Below are 24,762 nucleotides of genomic sequence, written 5' to 3' on the forward strand. Positions count from 1 at the left end.
CACCTCATCAGTGGAGCATGGTGGTGTTAGTTTTAATGGCGTGGGCATGTATGGCTGCCAAGGGAACTGGTTCCCTTGTATTTATTGATAATGTGACTGCTGACAAAAGCAGCGGGATAAATTCTGAAGTGGTGCATACTGTATACACTGGTGCATATACTGCATGTGATTTCCAATACATCTTGGTGGAAAATAATTTATCTCCAAATAGCGGCAAAAATAAATTCTATTTATCAAGTCTAAAAAGTGGGTTTTTTTTTAAAAAAAATGTGTATGTAAATAGAAAGAAAGAATAAATAATGGTGTGGTGGGTAAGTCCAACTACCTCTGAGGGTGACATGCAGCAATTTAGGGGTGCCAAAATGAGGCTATATAAACAGGTTGTGGCACCCCTGGGCAGGGGCACAGATGACTTACATGCATGGCTTGGATCTGAGACTCCAGGTAACTGTTTTGGGTCAGGTTTTTGTGTGAAATTATCATTGCAATTGTTTACCACTGGAAAAGGGATGTCGAGTTACTAGTCTGCAGCACATCAAAAGTAGCTGTGTTCTAGCACCATCTAGTGGAATTGATTTACATTAAATTTATATATTCTACAGCCACTCAATCAATGTGGTGTAATGTAGTTTATATAGTTTTTTTCTCCCAGTGTTCAATAAATATTTTAATTTAATTACCATGGTTTAGTGAATATCATGTTAAAAAAACAACAACAATATAGGTGTACATTAGGGTGTGTTCTTTATTTTAGTTTTAGGGTGGTTTGTTGAATGTACAAATATTATATTGAAAGTCATTTTTTTGCAGTCATGTAATACAGAGGTTCTCAAAGTCGATCCTCAGGACCATACACAGTGCATGTTTTGCAGATCTCCTCACAGAATCGTTAAATATCTGTCATGTGACCTGGAAAACGTGAACTCTATGAGGTCCCGAGGTCCGAGTTTGAGAACCACTGATCTTCTAACCAAGAAGTTTAACATTTCCTTACATATTCAGTGTAAAATCCATGCTACAGTCACATCAAATCATACATACCTCCCAACATGACCCTCTCCAGGAGGGACACACTGCTCTGTTTCTGGACTTCCCTCCAAATGTATGATTTCCATCTTTTATGTTTATATTAATGAAACTGCTTAACACAGGTGATAGTAATCATACATTTGGAGGGAAGTCTTGAAACAGAGCATTGTGTCCCTCCTGGAGAGGGTCATGTTGGGAGGTATGAATCATATAAGAAATGGTTAGCATTACTGCCTCATAGCACTGAGGTCATGGGTTTGATTCCCACCATGGCCCTAACTGTACAGCATTTGTATATTCTGCCCGTGCTTGCGTGGGTTTTCTCCGGGTACTCCGGGTTTCCTCTCAAAATATAATGGTAGGTCAATTGGCTCCCAACAAAATGAACCCTATAATGTGTGTGCATGTACATGTGGTAGGGAATATAGGGGGTGATTCTGGTTGACACGCATCGCAGCGAAATTGGCAGAGCTGTGTGTCTTTTTAAGCCCGCCCCACGCTCGCTTTGCCGCCCGCCCATAAACATCCATTTGTAGCCTATGGGGCGACACCCACATCATTCAATGGTTTCCAAATCGGTCATGCGGCGAGTATAGCTGCATCGCTCCATGGGGGGGGGGGGGTGCTGGCGGGTGATGAGACGAGGGTTGCCCCCTGGTGGGCCGGGGGGCGGCGCCACCACTTTACTTACTCTGTATAGTGCTGTGGAATATGTGTGCGCTTGCGCTTCTCCACGAAGTTGGACTTCACAATTTATACAGTATGTCCCCCTATCCCGCTGAATGACAGTGGGAATTTCCAAAGGTTTAATGTCAGCTGCCAGGGCAGTAACTCAAACATTCCCCATATGAAGCGTAAAATAGTCCATCATATATTGATGTCCTTTTATATAAAACCTACATTATTGTTACCTTGGATTTACGTGTGCCTTTAAGTGAGTTGTTTACTTTTTGTTTCTGAAAGAATTCACATAGAATGAAAGAAAATACCTCCAAGAAAGAAACACTGAATCATTTTACAAGGGTGTCACAGGGAGGGGTGTACACACATGCTTTATAAAAGGGGCTGGATCCAAGCACAACCTTCACTCCCAGAGGCATAGAAGGCAATGCAGAAATCAGGGAAATTAGGAAATTACCTACCGACCAGTAATGCTTGCCATACACCTGAATAACCTGCATACAACCTGATTGTACGCAGGTGGTTAGTGCGATTGAACAAGCGAATGTATGTTCTGGGGGCTGACCTGGGCGGGCTGGGCCGGGGGGCAGGGTGCCATGTGCCCCCCGGGCCGCTCAATCTATTTTGTGCGGGCCGCCTGTTTGTTTATGAGGCTGCTGCTGCAGCCACGGCTGACCAGTCTTCGACTGGTCTTCGGAAACATGGCCGCCGGCCTCCTGCACTGAGGACGTCTAGTGCAGGAGGCCGCTACAGAGAGTGGGGCTGTGTACTCTTTGAGGAGCTCAGTCCTCTGTGGCTGCCAGCAGCTGCTGCGCCTGTATCACACTGCATTACAGGCAGCAGCGCGGACAGCACAGAGGATCCCTCCCTGCTCCTGGTCAGCGTCCCTGTAGGGATCGAAAAAGGGGCGGAGCTAACGTCCGGAGGGGGCGGAGCTACACAACTGTCTATTGGAAAAGAAGGAGATGATGAGCTGCCAGCCTGAAGTGCCCTGAACCAGTTAAGTAAAATGTGAGTGTACTTTAACTGGTGTGGGCATGTGTACAGACAGCGCTACTAGTGTCGGCAACTGGTGTGGGCATGTGTACAAGCAGCGATACTAGTGTCGGCATCTGGTGTGGGCATATGTACTAGCAGCGCTACTAGTGTCGGCAACTGGTGTGGACATATGTACAGGCAGCGTTACTAGTGTCGGCAACTGGTGTGAGCATATGTATAATCAGCGCTACTAGTGTCGGCAACTGGTGTGGGCATGTGTACAAGCAGCGCTACTAGTGTCGGCAACTGGTGTGGGCATATGTACATGCAGCGCTACTAGCGTCGGCAACTGGTGTGGCATATGTATAATCAGCGCTACTAGTGTCGGCAACTGGTGTGGGCATTTGTACAAGCAGCGCTACTAGTGTTGGCAACTGGTGTAGGCATTTTTACAAGCAGCGCTACTAGTGTCGGCATTTGTACAAGCAGCGCTACTAGTGTGGGCATATGTACAGGCAGCGTTACTAGTGTCGGCAACTGGTGTGGACATATGTACAGGCAGCGCTACTAGTGTCGGCAACTGGTGTGGGCATATGTACAAGCAGCGCTACTAGTGTCGGCAACTTGTGTGGGCATGTGTACAAGCAGCGTTACTAGTGTCGGCAACTAGTGTGGACATATGTACAGGCAGCGCTACTAGTGTCGGCAACTGGTGTGGGCATATGTATAATCAGCGCTACTACTGTCGGCAACTGGTCTGGGCATGTGTACAAGCAGCGCTACTAGTGTCGGCAACTGGTGTGGACATATGTACAGGCAGCGCTACTAGTGTCGGTAACTGTTGTGGGCATATGTATAATCAGCGCTACTAGTGTCGGCAACTGGTGTGGGCATATGTACAGGCAGCTTTACTAGTGTCGGCAACTGGTGTGGGCATATGTATAATCAGTGCTACTAGTGTCGGCAACTGGTGTGGACATATGTGCAGGCAGCGTTACTAGTGTTGGCAACTGGTGTGGGCATATGTACAGGCAGCTTTACTAGTGTCGGCAACTGGTGGGGGCATATGTATAGGCAGCACTACTGCTGTTGGGTCTGGTGTCGGTGTGGGCGTTACGTAAAAGCAGCACTACTACTGTCAGAAACTGGTGCGGTTGTTATGTATAGGCAACGCTACTATTGTCGGCAACTGGTGTGGGTGTTACGTATAAGCAGTGCTACTACTGTCAGCAACTGGTGTGGGCATTATGTATAAGTTGTGATACTACTACTGTTGGCAACTGATGTGGACGTTATGTACAATATAAGTTGCGCTGCTACTGTCGGTAACTGTGTGCAATATATATATATATATATATATATATATATATATATATATATATAGATACATGGAGGACCGGCACTCCCTTCGCTCATAGAAACTTGCACTGGTGCCCTCACAGCTCAATTTTGAGCAACTTGTAGAAGAAATGGGTGGGTGCGGCACTCAGCTATCGACACGCAGAAAAAGACGACAGGAGACTGTCTAGTGTCAACGTTTCAGTGCTTTAATCGGCACTATCATCAGGATACACAAAACATGCAGTGACTGTACATCTTATATAGCATCACCTATGTGCAGGTAAGTGTTAGGCGCCGCCCCTCATCCAATGATTGGAACTGACGTCACTGAACACAGCCGTATGTGATTACATGACTCCAACCAATCCAATTCACCATGTATTATATACTATGATCTATTCAAAAGATACTGTGAAATAAAAGACATAATTGAACTGTGAAAAAAGGACAAAAATGTTGCAGTGAAAAAGACAAATGAGATACTTATACATAGATACATAAATAAGTGCATAATACAAAAAAATAATAATAACCGTGAAAAATAACAAACTACAAAACATGTAAAAAATGTAAAAAATGTAAAAAACAGCAGTGTTAATGATCATACAATAAATATTTACCAACATATATATATATACAGCGCTACTACTGACGGTAACCCTGGGCCATTATGTAGTCATATGCAGGTGTTCTCGGGGCATTGCGTGGAGCATAATGTGTGTCGTAATATCATATGGGCATTATGGTGTGCGGCATATTGTGTAAGGGGCATTATACTGTGTGGCATAATACATAATGGGCATTACTGTGTGTGGTATAATGTGTTATGAGCATTACGATGTTATTAGTACTTTTATATGGCCACGCCTCTTCCCCATGAAGTATCGCTCCTACATTTTGCTGCGCGCCTTAGGCGCGCACTCTCCTGTTTTTAGTGTGCGCGTACTCTCCTGTTTTTAGTGTGGTGGTGGGGCAAGCACCAATTTCCTTTCTGGCACAGGGTACCAAAGTGGCTAGTAATGCCACTGGTTCTGGCATAACTAGCCAGGGGGAGCATCCTGTGGGGCTCCTGATATTATACAGGGGAGCAGCCTGTGGTGTCCTATTATTGTTTTTTTTTTTATTAATACATATACGAAAAGCCTCCATTTAACGATACGCTGTTACTTATGGGCCGGTGCTCTGGACTTGCCCCCCAGGCTAAAAGTTGCCAGCCAGCCCCTGCCTCTGGACCTCTGGACCAGCGGGACAGCTCATCGTACCCACGTATAATATTCAAATCAGGTGGGCGGGGTGCTACTCTAAGTTGAAGGAGTCCCAACCTTCAGGTTTACAGGTGCACACAATATTAGCTTATGGGGGAGGGATCTTAGAATGCACACCCAAGATACATGAGGTGCTATCATGCTGGGACTTGTAGTTCTGCAAAGAAAAATACATGGTGCAGATGCACACTCCATATTATTAATCAATAATAGAGGCTCTTGGTATATTAATTGGCCAAGAAATATTTGCCCACCAACCAGCTTCACGGTGGCCTCATTTCTGGTGGGTCCCTAATACTAAATTTCAATCTGGGGCGCAGAACCCCGAAAAGGTTGGCATAGGCCAGTCACCCCAGGGCAGCACACAAGTGAAAAACTAAGCTAAAGGTGTATTAATAAGAAAGTAGCAGAAGCTAGAGGTTAAAAAGTGAAGTGCTAGAACTCCTTCAACTTAGTGTAGCACCCCACCCACCTGATTTGAATATTATTTTACCAGCTTGGTCCCTGGTAGCCACAGACTGCAAACTGGAGGCACAATGTAGGTAAGACGTAAAATTGACATCAATTGCTAGTCTTGGGGATGGATTTGGGGCGCGGCTCCCCTTGGGTTGGTGTGGCTGAGTTGCTTTCGGGGTGGCACACCCTAACATTTCGGGGTTCAGCGCCCCAGATTCAAACTTAGTATTAGGGACCCACCAGAAATGAGGCCACCGTGAAGCTGGTTGGTGGGCAAATATTTCTTGGCCAATTAATATACCAAGAGCCTCTATTATTGATTAATAATATGGAGTGTGCATCTGCAGCATGTATTTGACTTTTTTTTTGACTGATGTCTAAAATAATAAATAAGGAGGTATGGGGTAGACTTTAATAAGGCTTTTGACACTGTCCTGAAAAGCAGACTGCTCAACAAACTGCAAAGTCTGTGATTGGATTCTACGGATTGTTGAATGGATACAATTTTGGTTGCAGGATAGGAAACAGTTGTAGTAAACGGCAGTGGCATAACTAAAGAGGGTGCAGTGGATGCAATTGCTATGGGGCCCGGGGGCTGGGGGCGGCGTCAAGCGGGGAATCCCCTGCAGTCCGTGTTGAGTTTGGAGTTCACAGGTACACGGAGAGAGACCCCGGCCGGAAGCAGTGCTGGAAGTGGGCGGGGTGGTGCATACTGACACTTCCCGCTCCTCCCTTCAAACACAGCAGCTGCTCTGGGACCTGGCCGCAACACACTCTGCGTCCTGTGACTGTCCCTGTAGCTCTGCTGCTGACAGCCAATGGGAGCCGCGCAGGTGACTGCTTCCGTCGGGTCCGCAGATAGATGGAGTGGCAGTAATAAAGCAAAAGGCGGCCGTCCGGTTGACGTAGAGGAGAGGGACACTCTCTGATGCAGCTTTACGTGCCATGCCACCTAATGCCCTGTTCACGCGCAGCAGGTGGTCGCAGTTGTTGCCACCATGGCTAGGACCATGAGACTGCCCTCTACAGAGCCTGCCCGGCTGCCACCATGTCCGGAACCAGGCTCAAGGAGATGAACAGCTCACTTGCTGCAGGTCAGAGATGCTCTCTCTTACTCCACACTCAGGCTCAGGGAAATGTGGCACATGCCTTTTGTTATATATGTGACGTGTAGTATACTTTGTCATTTATTCTGACTACAAATGGCCACATTTTTGTCAATTATAAATATCTTGCTATTTATGAATAACCTTGTGTTATCAGACTAGCGTTATATATTACCCAAACTTTAAAACAGTATGCCTCACCCTCCTCCCACCCAGTCATTATTTTCCTTTTCCTTATAGAAGTTCATCAAGTAACAAATATTTACTAAAGTAAACCTGCTGTCCTACAATCAGGGCCCCTGAGAGGTATGCCGGGCCCAGATAAAATGTTGGGGTGTGGCCTAATTGTGGGGGCGTGGCCACCCCCCACAATTATGCCACCTCCCCAAAATGTTTAAGGTGTGTGAAAAAGCACTTTCAAGTTGAGGGGGGATGTTATTGCCCCCCCCCCCCCCCGCCCCCCCCCTCCCCCCTCAGCAGCAGCATACCTACAGCATGTGCTGTGCTGACAGCAAGCTCAGCATGAGCTCTCACGCTGTCAGTGTGGTGCTCATGCTGAGGGGGGGGGGGGTGGATCAGGGCCCCTGCCGGGCCCCTCCAGCAAGCTCAGGCCTGGGTAATCAGTACCACCACCCCTCTCGGCAGCCCTGCCTACAATCACTATTGCATGTACTGCATTTCTTTCTGTCTTACTCAGGTATTTGTTATCTGGTAGAGTTCTTTCTTTTTTAGCCCTTTGATATGACATTGAGCCACAACATGCAACAATGTAACTGTACCAAGAGCAGAGTGTATCAAGCCAATCAAATACAGGCATCTGTGGGCCTACAACCATTCCCATTCTCTCTCTCCCCTCACCCCTATTGCTCTACACTCTATCCTCTACCTTCCTTCTGTCTTTTTTCCCCTCTCCTTCAATTCCATTCCCTTCTCTCCTCCTCATCTCCCACTCGCTCTCCTGCCTCACCCTTCCTCTTTCTCCTGTCTCTCTCCTCTCCCTGAAATCATTTCACAGTCCTCTCCCTTTCAAATATTCTGCATTATTATCTGTTTCTCCCTATTACCCACTTCTCTCTATGAAGCTCTCCCTGCAGCCATCCCTGTCAACTACTGCTTCTCTGTCACGCTCTGCTTGTAACACACTCTCACTTCCCCCCTATCACCCACTGCCTACTACAGTGGTTCCCAAACTTTTTCGCTTCAAGGCACCCCTTGGGTCTCAGAGATTTTTTCAAGGCACCCTGTAACTAAAATTACCGATAATTATTATTAATAATAATCCTGGTTCCAAAAATATGTGGGGGTGCCCTGTATTTTGGAATAAGTGAACTATTCAGTGTACCCAGTGCTGTCTCTGTGTGCGTCAGTGTGCCCGGTGCTGTCGCTGTGTGTGTGTGTCAGCGTGCCCGGTGCTGTCGCTGCCTGTGTGTGTGTCAGTGTGCCCGGTGATGTCGCTGTGTGTGCGCCAGTGTGCCCAGTGCTGTCGCTATGTGTGCGTCAGTGTGCCTGGTGCTGTCTCTGTGTGTGCGTCAGTATGCCCGGTGCTGTCTCTGTGTGTGCATCAGTGTGCCCGGTGTTGTCTCTGTGTGTGTGCATTAGTGTGACCAGTCCTGTCTCTGTGTGTGTCAGTGTGCCTGTTGCTGTCTCTGTGCTTCAGTGCAACAAGTCCTGTCTCTCTCTGTGTGTTTCAGTGTGCCCGGTTCTGTCTTTGTGTATAGGTGCCAGTGTGCTCAGTGCTGTCCATGTAAAGGTGCCAGTGTGTCTGGTACTGTGAGCATATGTCTGCACACGGCTGGCGTGGAACAGTCCGGCCGGGAGTATTGTGTAACCCCAGCCCGGAGTGTCCTTACCTTACCTTACTCAGCTCATCCCTGCAGCATGTGGCACAGGGGGCACTGCCAGGGCTGCTGCATCCCTGACAGACCAACACACTGATCTGTGCGAGTCCTGTGCCCACACACCAGGCCACATCTACCTGCAGGCAGAAGGAGGAAAGATGCAGCCTCCGGGGGAGTGACCGGATCCCGGGCCATCTAGCTGCCGCCTCTGAGTCTGTCTCCCAACCAGTGCCCTGGGTCCTCAGCACTGAGAGCGGAACCTAAGCCTTCGGCCAGCAGAAACAGTCTCTCTGAATACCTGCTCCCTCCCTTCTTCGGCGCAGCCGCGCAGCTCACCCGCAGTGACAGCGGAGTAATCCGGGTCCCCGGCACGGAGGTCAGCCGGGTCACCCTGCTAACCTCTACGCAGGGGACCTGGCTCACTCCGCTGTCAGTGCGGGTGAGCTGTGCAGCAGCGCTAAAGAAGGGAGGGAGCAGGTATTCAGAGAGACTGTTTCTGCTGGCCGAAGGCTTAGGGTTCCCCCCTGCATCCATCCCTGCACCCAGCCCATCCTCTCACTACCACCTGATTCCGGTCACTGATACTGTAGGTTACCGCCCACCACTAGCTAACTGCACATCCACCCCACCCCCGGCGCCTGCTTTCTCTGCTCAGTCATTGCCTGGCCCGCTCAGGATAGATATGCGGCTGCCAGGCTTCCTTTCTAGAGCTATCTGTCGCGGCACCCCCAGGACAGCGCTGCGGCACCCCAGGGAGCCACGGCGCACAGTTTGGGAACCACTGGCCTACTACTAAAATTGTAAGAAACGCTGCTAATAAAACTAAAATTACGCTTCCTTTACCAAATTGCATTTGTGGGCTACACACTGCACATCCTGTGAGGCCACACCTCTCTCATTTACGCTCCTACCCCTCCTACCCCTGCATTGTAGTGACAATGGGGTAGGGACCCCATTGTCCCCACCCCATTGTCACTCACGCTCCTACCCCTGCAATGTAGTGACACTGGGGTGGGGACCCTTTCTAGATTTTGCTATGGGGCCCACAAAGTTGTAGTTACGCCCCTGGTAAATGGATTAGATTTACAGGAGGTGAAGCTTACCAGTGGAGTTCATCAGGAATCTGTAGTTGGGCCAGTGCTTTTTAATATCATTATTGGTGGCATTGGAAATGGGAATAAAGGGAAAATATGCTTTTTGCAGTTGATACAAAAGTATGCAATAGAGAAAATGCACCAGGATAGGTAAAGCAAATGATTGATTAACTGTGTAGACTAGAGGAATGGGCAATAACTGAAGTTTAATGTCAAAAATGCTAAATCACGCACTTGGTTCTCAAAAACCCAAAGACTTAAGGCCCCCTTTCATTAGGCCGACTTGTCCTTAGGACAAGTCGGACCCAATTCTCATGCGAGGCGCTCGGCAGCTCCCCGGGAGGCTCACATACAATTTGTCACGTGATGAGCCAATTATTACATGTGATAAATCGCAAGCGATTTATCACATGTAAAACAAATGGGGAGCTGCAGGGCGGTGAGGAGCAGTGGGGCGGGCAGCGGCAGTAGTGGGGGCGGGCGGCGGCTCTCAAATGTGTTCACGGCGGGTGCCGGGTGCGTGCGGCGAGTGCTGCTGACCTGGCCGGGCATGTGATCACAATAGTACTAGAAACAAGATTTTATGATATGACCTGAAGTGGCGCACTGCTGCCTGAGAACTGTACTAAACCCTGGTTATCACCCGAATAACCCTCTTAATACCAAACATACAAACAGTGGGGATTTCCAAGTCTCTGGCGCAATACTTGAATGAAGTGAGTTTGAAGGTCTTATATCTTCAGATGTTTTCACACTTTTTCAAGAGTATTCTCGATTGTACATAAGAAGAGAAGAGCAATCGATGGTTACACACAGCTCGGTCTTAGTTAGGAAAAGAGATAATGTAAGATAAGGAGGGAGATGTACAGACACGTAGCGGTTTCTTTACTTCTTCTCTTTTTCTCTCTGTTTTCTTTCTTCTATTTTCGGCTTCTCTTCTTTTTTGGTGATTAATTTCTCTCCGTGGATGATGAAAGTGAAAAATGGGGGTTAGTGAATAGATCTGTGAACAATTTCAAAAACACCCCGTGCAGGTCGGATATGGAGAGCTATATATGTGATGTCCTCTATATATATATATATATATAGAGGACATCACTGTATATATAGAGGATGGGATATTAAAACACAAAAATTTCCGTAAGCCCACCGATTCAGGCACCTATATTCCCTCTACTAGTTGTCATCATGGCCAATGGCTCAATTCCATACCCAAGGGCCAATTCCAGCGTCTAAGGAGAAATTGCTCCGACGACAAAATATTCTTGGAACAAGCCATGGAGATGAAAACAAAATTCATGGCTTGTGGTTACGACAAGTCCAAACTAGAGGGAGAAATAGAGCCACTGAAAATAAAAGAAACTATAAACCAAAAGAATCCTGAGAAAAAGAAGGGGGAGAATTTTGCTTTAGCTTTTGTGTCAACATATACTGCAGAACACAAAAAAATTGAAAAAATCTTTAAGAAACACTGGAAGGTTTTGTTATGTGACCCTGTACTAAAAAATATCATTCCAGAAGTACCCAAGCATATCTACCGCAAAGCTCCAAATATCAGATCTAATCTAGTAAGGAGTAATTTCGTTAAAAAAAAACCCTATGTCGAGGATTACCTCCAAAGGCTTTTTCCGATGCGGAGGTTGCATTGGATGTAAAAACATCAAAGGTAAAGGTGTACACAAAATCACCAATTATGAGATCAATGGTTTCAAGATAGAAATTAAGGACTTTATTACATGTAATGTAAAAAACGTTATATACACTATAGAATGCAGCTGTAACAAGCACTATATAGGTAGAACCACGAGGGCACTTAAGACCAGAGTCGGAGAACATATTAGGAATATAAAAAAGGGCCTGGAGGGCCATGCCTTATCAGCACACTTCAAAAAAGTGCACAATTGTTCTCCCAATGAGATAATCTCTTTCTGTGGTCTCAAAGTAGTAAATAAGAATATTAGACATAATGACAACACTTCTGCCCTAGCCAAAGCAGAGATGAATTTAATCTTTAATTGCAAAACATTGTTGCCAGGGGGCCTTAATAGCGACTTCGAGCTGAAGTGGTTTCTCTAAAATATCGCTTCAGCGCGTATGTCGCTACCATGTATGTGGACCTCCTTTTATTCTTGTTCTTTATACATTTTTTTATATATATGCTATAATACATGGCTGCATCTTTGTATATTATTTCACACACAGGAATTTCATCTTATGCATGTTTTTCTATATGTAGTATCCATGTCTTATATGTTCTGTAGTATAGTTCGATTTTTTTATATGACCCTAGAAATGTGGTACCTGTTGTGTTATATAACATATTTATGCATTTTTTTTGCTTATTCCTAGACATACGCGCCGCCATGGCAACGGACACTTCAGGGCATATACATTTGTTTCCGTCCCGCGTTCCTGCGGTCCAAACACCGGAAGCCAGCATGCGAATCTAGCCATTTGACCCTGCCAGGCTTCCGTAGCTTGCGGTTCAACAGCCGGAAGTGAGGGTGATGACACGCACGGCTGTTCCCTGCTTCCACCTACTAGCCGCGATCACGGTGATTGCCGGCTTTGAATACAGGCGGGCCGGACATACATCACGGCCAATAGCTCCTTCCCTCCCATGTCTCCATCGATTTTACAAACGGAGACACTTGATGTGGATTCCGGAAGTGACCAACTGGTTGCCATGGTGACCGTATGAATCAACTCAAAAACGGACAATATTCTCGCTATTATTACAGTTGAAATATGGTGCTGTAATTAATTATACCTCCTAATACTATTGTTTATCTGTATATGCATTTTGTAAACACGATTTTGATGATTTTGTGAAACAGGAAGCATGTTGTGAGATCCAACTTCCTGTGGAACTTGATTGGCTGCTCTAGGTATAAAAGATGAACGCTCACCCTCCACAGACATGTCTTGAAAAAGGTGTCCCTATACACCGAAACGCGTCGACAATTCTGTGGAGTGTGAGCAGCCATCACCTTCTTTTCCGGACACTTTGGATATACTTTATGTATCTTTTTTAAAAATTTTATTTTTTTTGGATTTTTTAAAAGTATTCTTATATTTTTGTATTTTTTTTGGCTTTTTCGGTTTTTATTGTGGATATTTGGGAACTTTATTGTGATCCTTCCATTGTTGGGATGGAGGACATTTTATTTGCTTTTTCTATGATACAATAAAGAAACTTTTTATGAAGAAAAATCCCCCTTTTTTCTCTGGCTTATACACATTTTGGGAGGAATACCAGCCCCACCTAAGGATCAGCATTCAGAGTTAAAAGAAACCATTATAGGTGGTGAATAACTTACATTTCTGTAAGTTCTGGTACGCATATCATCTATCCTAAAAAATTTTGGGTACATATATAATCAAGTCCTTTGGGTGTAACACGTGGTGAAGTCAATTATCTTCTATAAAAGAAACCTTTTTGGGTGTTCCTCCACACATCAAAGTGTGAGTCACGGTACGCCATCAGTACCTCTATCTTCACTGAAATATCTAAAGGCACCTTATATATAAGGTCATAATAGTAATTATTAATTCACTCACTAATACTTTTATTCATTATCTTTATTCACTTAAAATACTTGCATCTGAGGAAAATCTGGTTCCAGCGTGAGACAGAATCCCATGCAAGAAAAGAACACGCTACGGGTATATACCCATCATCCACCTACGTAAGTGCGGTACGCACATATTCCTTACCTTCACTTTGGTTCGTTACAAGTCACATCTTAAATAAAGATACCTTGATACACGTATCTTGCTCTATCTTTGGGTGAGTAAGGTACGATCATCACTGCTCTCCATATCCGACCTGCACGGGGTGTTTTTGAAATTGTTCACAGATCTATTCACTAACCCCCATTTTTCACTTTCATCATCCACGGAGAGAAATTAATCACCAAAAAAGAAGAGAAGCCGAAAATAGAAGAAAGAAAACAGAGAGAAAAGAGAAGAAGTAAAGAAACCGCTACGTGTCTGTACATCTCCCTCCTTACCGTGAGTGGGGGTACGCCCATATATCTATATTTACTTATCTTACATTATCTCTTTTCCTAACTAAGACCGAGCTGTGTGTAACCATCGATTGCTCTTCTCTTCTTATGTACAATCGAGAATACTCTTGAAAAAGTGTGAAAACATCTGAAGATATAAGACCTTCAAACTCACTTCATTCAAGTATTGCGCCAGAGACTTGGAAATCCCCACTGTTTGTATGTGATCACAATAGCAGCAGCGGGGACGGGCAGTGCAGTGGCGGCTATTAGATTTTCAAAATACCTGTCAAATGGCCGTCTGTTCTCTAATTGGCTGAGAGAGCTCTCAGCCAATCAGAGAACAGCCTGTCAGGTATTTTAAAAATGTAATAGCCGCCACTGCACTGCCCGTCCTGCAGAGCTATTTGTGATCACATGCCCGGCCAGGTCAGTGTGCTCAGGGACCCGCTGCCCGCCGTGCTGCTCCCGGTCAGTCTGCATGCATATGCCTGTCAGGTGGGCAGGCATATGCATAGCATACAGGGAGGTCGGACGTGATCGTATGTACTGACCGCCCGACCTCCCTGATCCGGTTCGATGCGCACGGGACCGCGCATCGGATCGGATCAGATGTCACACAACTGCGATTTTGGGCCGATTTCACCCGGTTATCGGCCCAAAGTGCCGAAATCGGATGAAATCGTCCCAAAATCACATAGTGTATGGGGGCCTTAAGTATAGTATTAAGGGCACTAAAATGAAAACTACTAAGGGGAAAGGGATTTAGAAGTCACTATTTCAGATGACTTGAAGGCAGACAAGCAGTGTGTAACAAAGCAATGAGGGAGGCAAGTCAGATGCTTGACTGCATATGCAGGGGAATCAGTAGCAGGTAAGAAAGACATAATAATACCGGAGGTCTTGGTAAGTATAAAAAAAGGGTTAGGGGGGGGTAAAAAAAAATTTGAATTATTCCAAAAAAAACCCACGGTTTTTAGAATAAATTGGATAAGGGATGCCGGATACAGGATACTCAACCGTAGCTCTATAAGAGATAAAGCATGTGCTTCACACTTTTTTATATAATCTGGAAGTGATGAAATCAAACAGTTCTTGGATGTTTTAGTATAAATAAAAATGTAATCCCAAACCCAAATATCCTTGACAAAATGGCCAGCGAGGCATGAAATGCATTGGATACTTGCAGAGAGAACAAGCCGCCCGCTGTCGTCCTTACCCACAGCCGCTGTCATCATCAAGCCGCATCCCGGAACCGAAGCCGATCGGAGAAGGCCGCAAACTGAGCGAAAAGCATTATGCTGAGGAATACCGCTGCCTTCATCAGTTAGGGTCAGGTAGGGCCAGCACGAGCCAACTCGCTTCCACTTTCTCCATAAAGGAGTGTAAACATTTTTAATAACCTTTTTACTTTTCAGTACTTATTCATATAGCGCTCTTTTTAATTCTTTCAATTACAAATCATATTGGAAATAAATATGAGACTGTCAAACTGCTCAAATCCAATTCTAAGATGTTCTAATAATCCGAGCATCTCGAGCATGGATTAAGATTTTTATTTGGACATATGATTTCTTTATGTCTGGAATCCTTTTATTTAGATCACAAATTATCACACATACTGTACAGTATAACGCGTGCTGACCTTTCACTGTCATTGGGGATTACAGATACATTTTAGGAAGACCAAAGTGATTCCTAATGCTCATTTAGCTTGTCACTATTTTTGTTTTCATTTAAATGTGCAAATATGCATCATTTTGGCATTAGTTATCCTCTACTTTCCTATTCCTCCACTTTTAACACTAATTACCCAGTGGTTTTGCTGTCAGAATTGATATACTCTAAATACAATATTTATTATTTGGAGTGTGATAAGTCAACCTTCTCTGCTGTATTTCATTATGCATTATGGTATCATATAAATATAGACCGATATTCAATGCGGTCGGCGAGGTTGTTAAATGGCTCTCACCCTATTCTTCGTTCCGGGGAAATCAGGGAGGATTCCCCCAACAGCAAGGCTTGCGGCTAATGCAGGGAAACCGCTGCATTTAGCAGCGAGTTTTGCTGTTTCTGTTGAATACTGACAGGGGGCAGATTCTCTAAAACTCTCCGCCCCCCTTAGCCTCCCATCGCAATTACAATTATTGCATATGTTCTAACATATGCGATAATTATAGCAAAGGACAGCTCTTGCGTTAAGAGCTGTCCTTTGCGGTGAGAGTCGCCGGGTCCCAGCAGGTCCCGGCAGCTCCCCCCTACCTCCCACACCCGGCGCTGCTGCTGCGCCGGGCTCTCCTCCTCCCTGCACCCGGAAGAGGATTAGTGCAGGGAGGAGGTCACAGGTCCGGGCAGCACAGCTCTGTGCTGCCCGGACACAGGTGAGGGGGCGATGCGGGGCGGCGGGGGTCCGTGCGGGGCGGCGGTGGGTTCACGTTAGAAGCCCATTGGCTTCTATGGGGCATCGCCAGATTGTTCTGGCGATGCCCCCCGCCGGGTTACCCCCAATGTGAGCTGTGACAGCGAGCAGGCAGCCATGCTCGCTGTCACAGCTCGCCCCCGGCATTGAATATACCACATAGTGTTAACATACTCTCCGTTTAAATTAGGATATGCATGCATAACACAGGTTCTGTGGCAGATTAAAACCAGACGAAATACAGATTTGGTGTGAAATTTAATAGGATGAGAGTGAGAGATTTGGTAAGAAATCTCCATTTTTTTTTTTAAAGCAGCAATCATTTACACTGCAAAATCAAACTGGTTGCTGCAAGATGTTTTTCAGCCACCAGGAAGCAGATTAATAGCTGTGGTTGACCTATTTAAGCTTTTATAAAACTCAAGCAAATTACCTATAGTATGTGACCACTTACTGCCATTCAGTAACCTAACAGGTGATCCAGCCATTATGCCTTTAGATAACAGGCAATGATGAATATGAAGTTGCAAGCCCCAAAAGCTGTTAGAAGTCAATCTATATTAAGATGAATGAGAAAGTACTGTCTGACAGGTTTCTCAGATACATCAGATGTCAGAGAAAAAAAAGATTTTCAACGGACTGTCTCAGCTGACAAGTAATCCCCTTTGTGTTGCTCTGTTTCACGAATGAAGGGTAATAGACGCTGACACAGAAAGGAGTGTGACATATTACTTAATTGTCACACTAGTACAGAAAAGAACTGAGACATATAGTCATATAATGAACAAAGACATAGCAAGCACAAGACACCTGATAATAACAACATCACCGAGTAACATTGTTGCCCAGCTTAGGTACCGATTTGCAATGACTCATTATGTAAAAGGCACCTGACAGTGTGCAACCAATGTAGGTCAGGTGCACACAGGCTTTTATCATCAATTCATCCTTCTGTGGTTTTGTTCTTAAGGTGCCCATACACGGTACAATTGCCAGGTGCGATGAGATGCACCATCCCGCACACATCACACAGCTCAAAAAGTATGTGACGCACATACTTTTTGTACTAGATTATATCGCATTGCATTGCAAAACGTATGCAATGCGATGCAATCTCTTTTAAAATATTTTTATTTTCCTTTTAACATTAAATTATTGAAAAAGAATTTTGTTTATTCATTTGTGGTTGAACTTGTAGGTAACAGATGCAGTGATTTGTCTAGACTGTTTAGACATTTTGGGGGAAATTTACCAATATGAAAAACCTAGTTTTTCGTATTGGTATTTCCCCTACGGCTGCATACGACTGTTTTAGTCGTATGCAAAGTCGTGTTCCGGAGGGGAAATTACAAAGCAGTCAGATACGACTGCTTTGTAACCCTCCGATGGTGTAACAATTCGTATTAGCGGCACATATATACGGCCACTAATACGAATTTTTCTAGCAGTCTGCACGGATCAGTCAGATCCATGCAGGCTGCAAGGTGTAAAAAAAAATAGAAAAATAAATAAATTAAAAAAAAAAAACGGCGTGGGGTCCCCCCCACAGCTGTAACCAGCACCAGGCTGAAGGAGCCGGGGCCGGTAATTAAAAATCAGGGAACCCGACAAATAGGGGTTCCCCGATTTTTAACAACCTGCCCCAGGCTCCAGGTCCGGGGCTGGTTCCCAAAATACGGGGGACAAAATGACTAGGGGTCCCCCGTATTTTGGGAACCAGCCCCAGGCACAACCAGCCAGCAGGGTAATGTCACAGCCGGGGGACACTTATGATATAAGGTCCCGCGGCCAAAACATTAACCCTACCGACCAGTCAGCCTGGCCAGGGGCCCTGGGGGAGTGGGGACCCCCCCAATGAAGGTGTCCCCCCCCTCCAGGACTTACCTGACCAGGCTGGAGCCTGGTGCTGTCCCCGATGCCCCTGGGCGGTGGGCATCGGGCTGATTCAAGTCTAAAAAATAGATGAAACTATTGTTTTTTACTGTGGCACTACAAGTGCCAGCAAGCTGGGACTTGGAGAACCACAAGTCCCAGCCTGCTGGGCATTAAAGGGCCCGCTGGCACTTGTAGTTCCACAGTTAAAAAAATAGTACAATAAACACACTGACACACATGAAAAATAAAAGTTTAATACATACAAAGCCCACACATACTAATACTTACCTATCTTCTTTCCGTAGGTAGCACTGGTCCTGTGTCGTCTTCTGGTCCTCCTGTGTCGTCTTCTGGTCCATGTCGACGTCGCTGTCCATGTCGGCGATGGCGTCCCCGTACGGATCCGACGAAATCCATGGAGGAAGCTGTGGAAGGAAACCATACTCACCTGTCCCAGCGCGACGTAGTCCAGGTAAGTGTCTTGGCAAAAAAAAAAAACGACACCCAAAACCAGCCGGACAGCAGGAGCCGCACTTGAATCAGCCCGATGCCCACCGCCCAGGGGCATCGGTTGCAGCACCAGGCTTCAGCCTGGTCAGGTAAGTCCTGGAGGGGGGGGGACCCCTTCATTGGGGGGGTCCCCACTCCCCCAGGGCCCCTGGCCAGGCTGACTGGTCGGTAGGGTTAATGTTTTGGCTGCGGGACCTTATATCATAAGTGTCCCTCGGCTGTGACATTACCCTGCTGGCTGGTTGTGCCTGGGGCTGGTTTTTGAAATACGGGGGACCCCTAGTCATTGTGTCCCCCGTATTTTGGGAACCAGCCCCGGACCTGGAGCCTGGGGCTGGTTGTTAAAAATCGGGGCACCCCTATTTGTCGGGTTCCCTGATTTTTAATTACCGGCCCCGGCTCCTTCAGCCTGGTGCTGGTTACAGCTGTGGGGGGGACCCCACGCTGGTTTTTTTTTAAAAAATTTTAATTTTTCTATTTTTTTTACACCTTGCAGCCTGCACGGATCTGACTGATCCGTGCAGACTGCCAGAAACATTCGTATTAGCGGCCGTATATATGGCCAGCTAATACGAATGGTTACACCATCGGAGGGTTAAAAAGCAGTCGTATCTGACTGCTTTGTAATTTCCCCTCCGGAATACGACTTTGCATACGACTAAAACAGTCGTATGCAGCCGTAGGGGAAATACCAATACGAAAAACTAGGTTTTTCATATTGGTAAATTTCCCCCATAATGCCTAAAAACTACAGAAATTTAATGTTTTGCCAAGGTCATATCATTTTGCAAAAGTGCTGTAGGCTGATGTAAATAAATACAGGACCTGGCTTGAGCCCCAGTCACAAATATATTTGAAGGCAAGATGTACTAAGCCTTATCAAGTGATGAAATGTCCTTATGATGTAAATTTAGGACAGCATTGTTCTTCTATAAAACCTATATGGCATCCTCTTATAGACCACGTAGTCCAATAGCAGATGGTCATCATCCATATTTGGTTTATATTTCTCGACTACTACTGCCTCTGTTCTTCTCCGCTTCACCTGGGGTGGTGCTGTAGCGGGGTCAACTACAGGAAACTGTGGAAGTGATAATACATAAAAGCATTTTATAAAGGTCCAGTAGCTTCAGAATGAGACATTTTACAGTGACATGGGGGGAAATTTACTAATATGAAAAACCTAGTTTTTCGTATTAGTATTTTCCCTACGACTGCATACGACTGTTTCAGTCGTATGCAAAGTCGTGTTCCGGAGGGTCATTTACAAAGCAGTCATATACGACTGCTTTGCAACCCTCCGATGTCGTAGTAATTCGTATTAGTGGCCGTATATACGGCTGCTAATACGAATTATTTGTAGGCAGTCTGCACGGATCAGTCAGATCCGTGCAGGCTGCAATGTGTAAAAAAAAATTCAATAAATAAATAAATAAAAAAAAAAACGGCGTGGGGTCCCCCCCACAGCCGAAACCAGCACCAGGCTGACAGAGCCTGGAGCCGGTAATTAAAAATCAGGGAACCCGACAAATATGGGTTCCCCGATTTTTAACAACCAGCCCCAGGCTCCTGCTCTGGGGCTGGTTCCCAAAACACGGGGGACAAAATGACTAGGGGTCCCCCGTGTTTTAAGAACCAGCCCCAGGCAAAACCAGCCAGCAGGGTAATGCCACAGCCGGGGGGAGACTTTTTATGCAAGTCCCCCCGGCCAAAGCATTAACCCTACCGACCAGTCAGCCTGGCCAGGGGCCCTGGGGGAGTGGGGACCCCCCAATAAAGGGGTCCCCCCCCTCCAGGACTTACCTGACCAGGCTGAAGCCTGGTGCTGTCCTCGATGCCCCTGGGCGGTGGGCATCGAGCTGATTATGGTGTAAAAAAATAGAACAAACTATTGTTTTTTTACTGTGGCACTACAAGTGCCAGCAAGCCTCCCCAGCAAGCTGGGACTTGGAGAACCACAAGTCCCAGCCTGCTGGGCATTAAAGGGCCCGCTGGGTCTTGTAGTGCCACAGTAAAAAAAATAGTTAAATAAAACACACTGACACCCATTTTAAATAAAAGTTTAATACACACATTACATACATACTGATACTTACCTTTCTTGATCCCGTAGGTAGCCCTGGTCCTGATGTCCTGTGTCGTCCATGTCGGCTGTCTGCGTCGTCCTCCAGGTCCATGTCGACGGTCCGTGTCGTCCTCCAGGTCCATGGCGGTGTCCGGGTCCGAAGAAATCCATGTTGGAGCTGTGGAAGGAAATCCTACTCACCTGGTCCTGCGCTGAAGAAGTCTTCTCTTGATCCGACGTAATCCAGGTAATGTTGAAGCTGTCGCCGGTCTCCGCTGTCTCCGCTGTCTCTGCATCGCGCTGAGGAGAGATGTTTCATATTCGGCGCCTCTCCTCAGACTGAATTCTATTGGCCGCCTAGCAGGCCAATCAGGAGCCGAGAAAGTCGGCTCCTGATTGGCCTGCTAGGCGGCCAATAGAATTCAGTCTGAGGAGAGGCGCCGAATATGAAACATCTCAGCATCCCTCCTCAGCGCGATGCAGAGACAGCGGAGACAGCGGGGACCGGCGACAGCTTCAACATTACCTGGATTACGTCGGATCAAGAGAAGACTTCTTCAGCGCAGGACCAGGTGAGTAGGATTTCCTTCCACAGCTCCAACATGGATTTCTTCGGACCCGGACACCGCCATGGACCTGGAGGACGACACGGACCGTCGACATGGACCTGGAGGACGACGCAGACAGCCGACATGGACGACACAGGACATCAGGACCAGGGCTACCTACGGGATCAAGAAAGGTAAGTATCAGTATGTATGTAATGTGTGTAATAAACTTTTATTTAAAATGGGTGTCAGTGTGTTTTATTTAACTATTTTTTTTACTGTGGCGCTACAAGACCCAGCGGGCCCTTTAATGCCCAGCAGGCTGGGACTTGTGGTTCTCCAAGTCCCAGCTTGCTGGGGAGGCTTGCTGGCACTTGTAGTGCCACAGTAAAAACCAATAGTTTGTTCTATTTTTTTACACCATAATCAGCTCGATGCCCACCGCCCAGGGGCATTGAGGACAGCACCAGGCTTCAGCCTGGTCAGGTAAGTCCTGGAGGGGGGGGACCCCTTCATTGGGGGGGTCCCCACTCCCCCAGGGCCCCTGGCCAGGCTGACTGGTCACAGGGATGAATGCTTTGGCCGGGGGGACTTGTATAAAAAGTCTCCCCCGGCTGTGGCATTACCCTGCTGGCTGGTTTTGCCTGGGGCTGGTTCTTAAAATACGGGGGACCCCTACTCATTTTGTCCCCCGTATTTTGGGAACCAGCCCCAGAGCAACAGCCTGGGGCTGGTTGTTAAAAATCGGGGAACCCCTATTTGTCGGGTTCCCTGATTTTTAATTACCGGCTCCAGGCTCCGTCAGCCTGGTGCTGGTTACGGCTGTGGGGGGGACCCTACGCCGTTTTTTTTTTTAAATTTAATTTTTTTTCTATTTTTTTACACTGAAGCCTGCACGGATCTGACTGATCCGTGCAGGCTTAAAGCAAATACGACATGAAAATGGTGTTCTATTTTCCTGTCGTATTTGCGTGGGTGTTTTACACCACTAAGCAGCCGTATTATCAGTACGGCTGCTTAGTAAATCAAAAACCACCATTCTTTTGAATGGTGATTTCTGGCGTATCCTATCGATGGTGTAGACATTCGTATTTGTAAATACAAATACGAATGTTCCATCTTTAGGACTACGAATTGTTGTATTTTTTGGGATTGTAAATCCCGAAAATACAAATTCGTAAAAAAAAGGTGTATTTCTGCCTACGAATACACCTTTTTTCTACGAATCCATTTTGGTAAATGTCCCCCATAGACTGAGAATTACATACATTGCACATGATGACAGAAGTAGTACTTTGCAGATGTCAGTGACATATAATGAGAATTACATACATTGCACGTGATTACAGTAGTACTACTGTGCAATTGTCAGCAACATATACCGAGAATTACATTGATTGCACATGATTACAGACGTGGTACTGTGCAATTGTCACTGACATATACTGAGAATTACACCCATCACACATGATTACAGACGTGGTACTATGCAATTGTAACTGACAATACCTTTATTACAAATGTACATAACTTCCCCCCAGCTGAATAATTAGAATAAGACAGCAATATTATTTATTAAATAATAATTAAGGGACAATGTTACAGTGTGTTTTTCTAACAGGGACAATGAAAGTCTGTATGATGGGAGCAACAATTTATATTTTATTATGTGACCACCAATTAGATTTCTTAAATAATAATATTTGTTTTATCATAGAAACATTTTTTTCCCATATTAGTGATCAATGAATATTGTCCCATTAATTTAATAAAGTATTGCGGTACTCTTTACCTAGAACGGCGCCCACGATTGAAATCGCGGGCGTCGGGGGTAAAAATCGCGGTGATCGCGGTCATCGCGGGTAAATCGGGATGGCCGCGATGCCCGCGATGACCGCGATTACCGCAATTTTCTCATAGGGAACAATGTTAAAAAGCCTGATTGACCGCGATTTTACACTTAAATGCCTCAATGGACCCGATTTGGGCATAGAAATCAATGTAAAATGGGCCACACAGCCCAAATAGGGCCAATGAACCGTTAAATGTCCCCCCAAATTTTTAACGCCACCCCACGATCCACGCCAACCCGAAGCGTGGCGAGCGCAGCGAGCCCGCGAGGGGCGGCGGTACGCGTCCTCCGACCTTTTCATGCCCTACTATCCACGTCGGCGTGGTGTGAGAATATAATAGTGTGGCGAGCGCAGCGAGCCACCGAGCCCGAAGCGTGGCGAGCGCAGCGAGCCCCGCGAGGGGACGCGGATACCTTCACAGGTAGACGCGTCCCCTCGCGGGCTTCACAGGTGTCTGGGTCGCCACGGACACCTGTGAAGCCCGCGAGGGGACGCATATAACTGTGAAGGTATCCGCGTCCCCTCGCGGGGCTCGCTGCGCTCGCCACGCTTCGGGCTCGGTGGCTCGCTGCGCTCGCCACACTATTATATTCTCACACCACGCCGACGTGGATAGTAGGGCATGAAAAGGTCGGAGGACGCGTACCGCCGCCCCTCGCGGGCTCGCTGCGCTCGCCACGCTTCGGGTTGGCGTGGATCGTGGGGTGGCGTTAAAAATTTGGGGGGACATTTAAGGGTTAATGGGCTCTGTGGCCCATTTAACATTGATTCCTATGCCAAAATCGGGTGGATTGAGGCATTTAACAGTAAAATCGGGTCCATCGCGGCTTTTAACATTGATTCCTATGGGAAATCGGGAGCATCGCGTCGCGGGCATCGCGGGTGCATTTATGGCCGGCCGCGACGCGACCGACACGATTTCCAAGTTTAACATTGGTTTCAATGGGAAATCGCGGGCATCGCGTCGGTCGCGTCGCGGCCATACATAAATGTACCCGCGATGCCCGCGACGGGCGCCGTACTAGGTAAAGAGTACCAGTATTGCTACCTTTGATTATATATTCCCCCCCCCCCCCCTAATAATGATTGTTGTCTCCTTAGAAGCATATCATTGCACGCAAAAAGGGGTGGGGTCACGGATTATATACAGTCACTGGTCTAAGGCTTTGCACTACACCCCTCTTTCTCTACCAACCTCATAGTAACTGTATTATACCTACTTGTGTGCTGATTTTGCCAAGTGTAAAACTGCTGCACATATCCCAATGTTTTATCAGTATATAGAGGTGAGTGGATGACGGTGTTATGTTATGGTTAGACAATTAGATATATACACAGTAATCAGAAGCGTAACTAGAACTTCATGGGCCCCATAGCAAAATACTGAAAGGGCCCCCCCCCCCCCCCCCTCCTGGCCAACCCCCCCCCCCCACCCAGCGAGGGACAGCGAGGGACAGCGAGGGGGATAGAGACATAAAAAACATAAATGCAATACTGTAATAATTATAAAATGATTTAAAAAATGCTACAAGCACTTATTGTCTCAATAAACCCCTTCTGCCACTGTGGGGATAAAATATCAGGGAGGTGGGGGTGAAACAGGATTTGGCATTTTGCCATACCAGGACAGCAGCAGCACAGATGTAACTCCAGTGCTCAGTGGGACCTGTCCACTGACTGCAGGTGACTAA

At 46.4% G+C, this 24,762-nt stretch overlaps 1 protein-coding gene across 1 annotated transcript in view; it reads left to right on the forward strand.

Annotated features, from left to right (window-relative positions):
• The window catches only part of LOC146059906 (uncharacterized), a 54,451-nt gene that overhangs the window by 19,906 nt on the left and 9,783 nt on the right, over window positions 1-24,762 (forward strand). Inside the window, exon 2 of the mRNA XM_083172563.1 lies at window positions 18,401-18,567. Coding sequence (XP_083028689.1) covers window positions 18,511-18,567 — 57 coding nt within the window. The 5' untranslated portion in view covers window positions 18,401-18,510. The remainder of the gene's footprint in view (window positions 1-18,400; window positions 18,568-24,762) is intronic.

This window comes from Crinia signifera, chromosome 2 (genome assembly GCF_055691185.1).
Source record: "Crinia signifera chromosome 2, ASM5569118v1, whole genome shotgun sequence".
Taxonomy (NCBI): domain Eukaryota; kingdom Metazoa; phylum Chordata; class Amphibia; order Anura; family Myobatrachidae; genus Crinia; species Crinia signifera.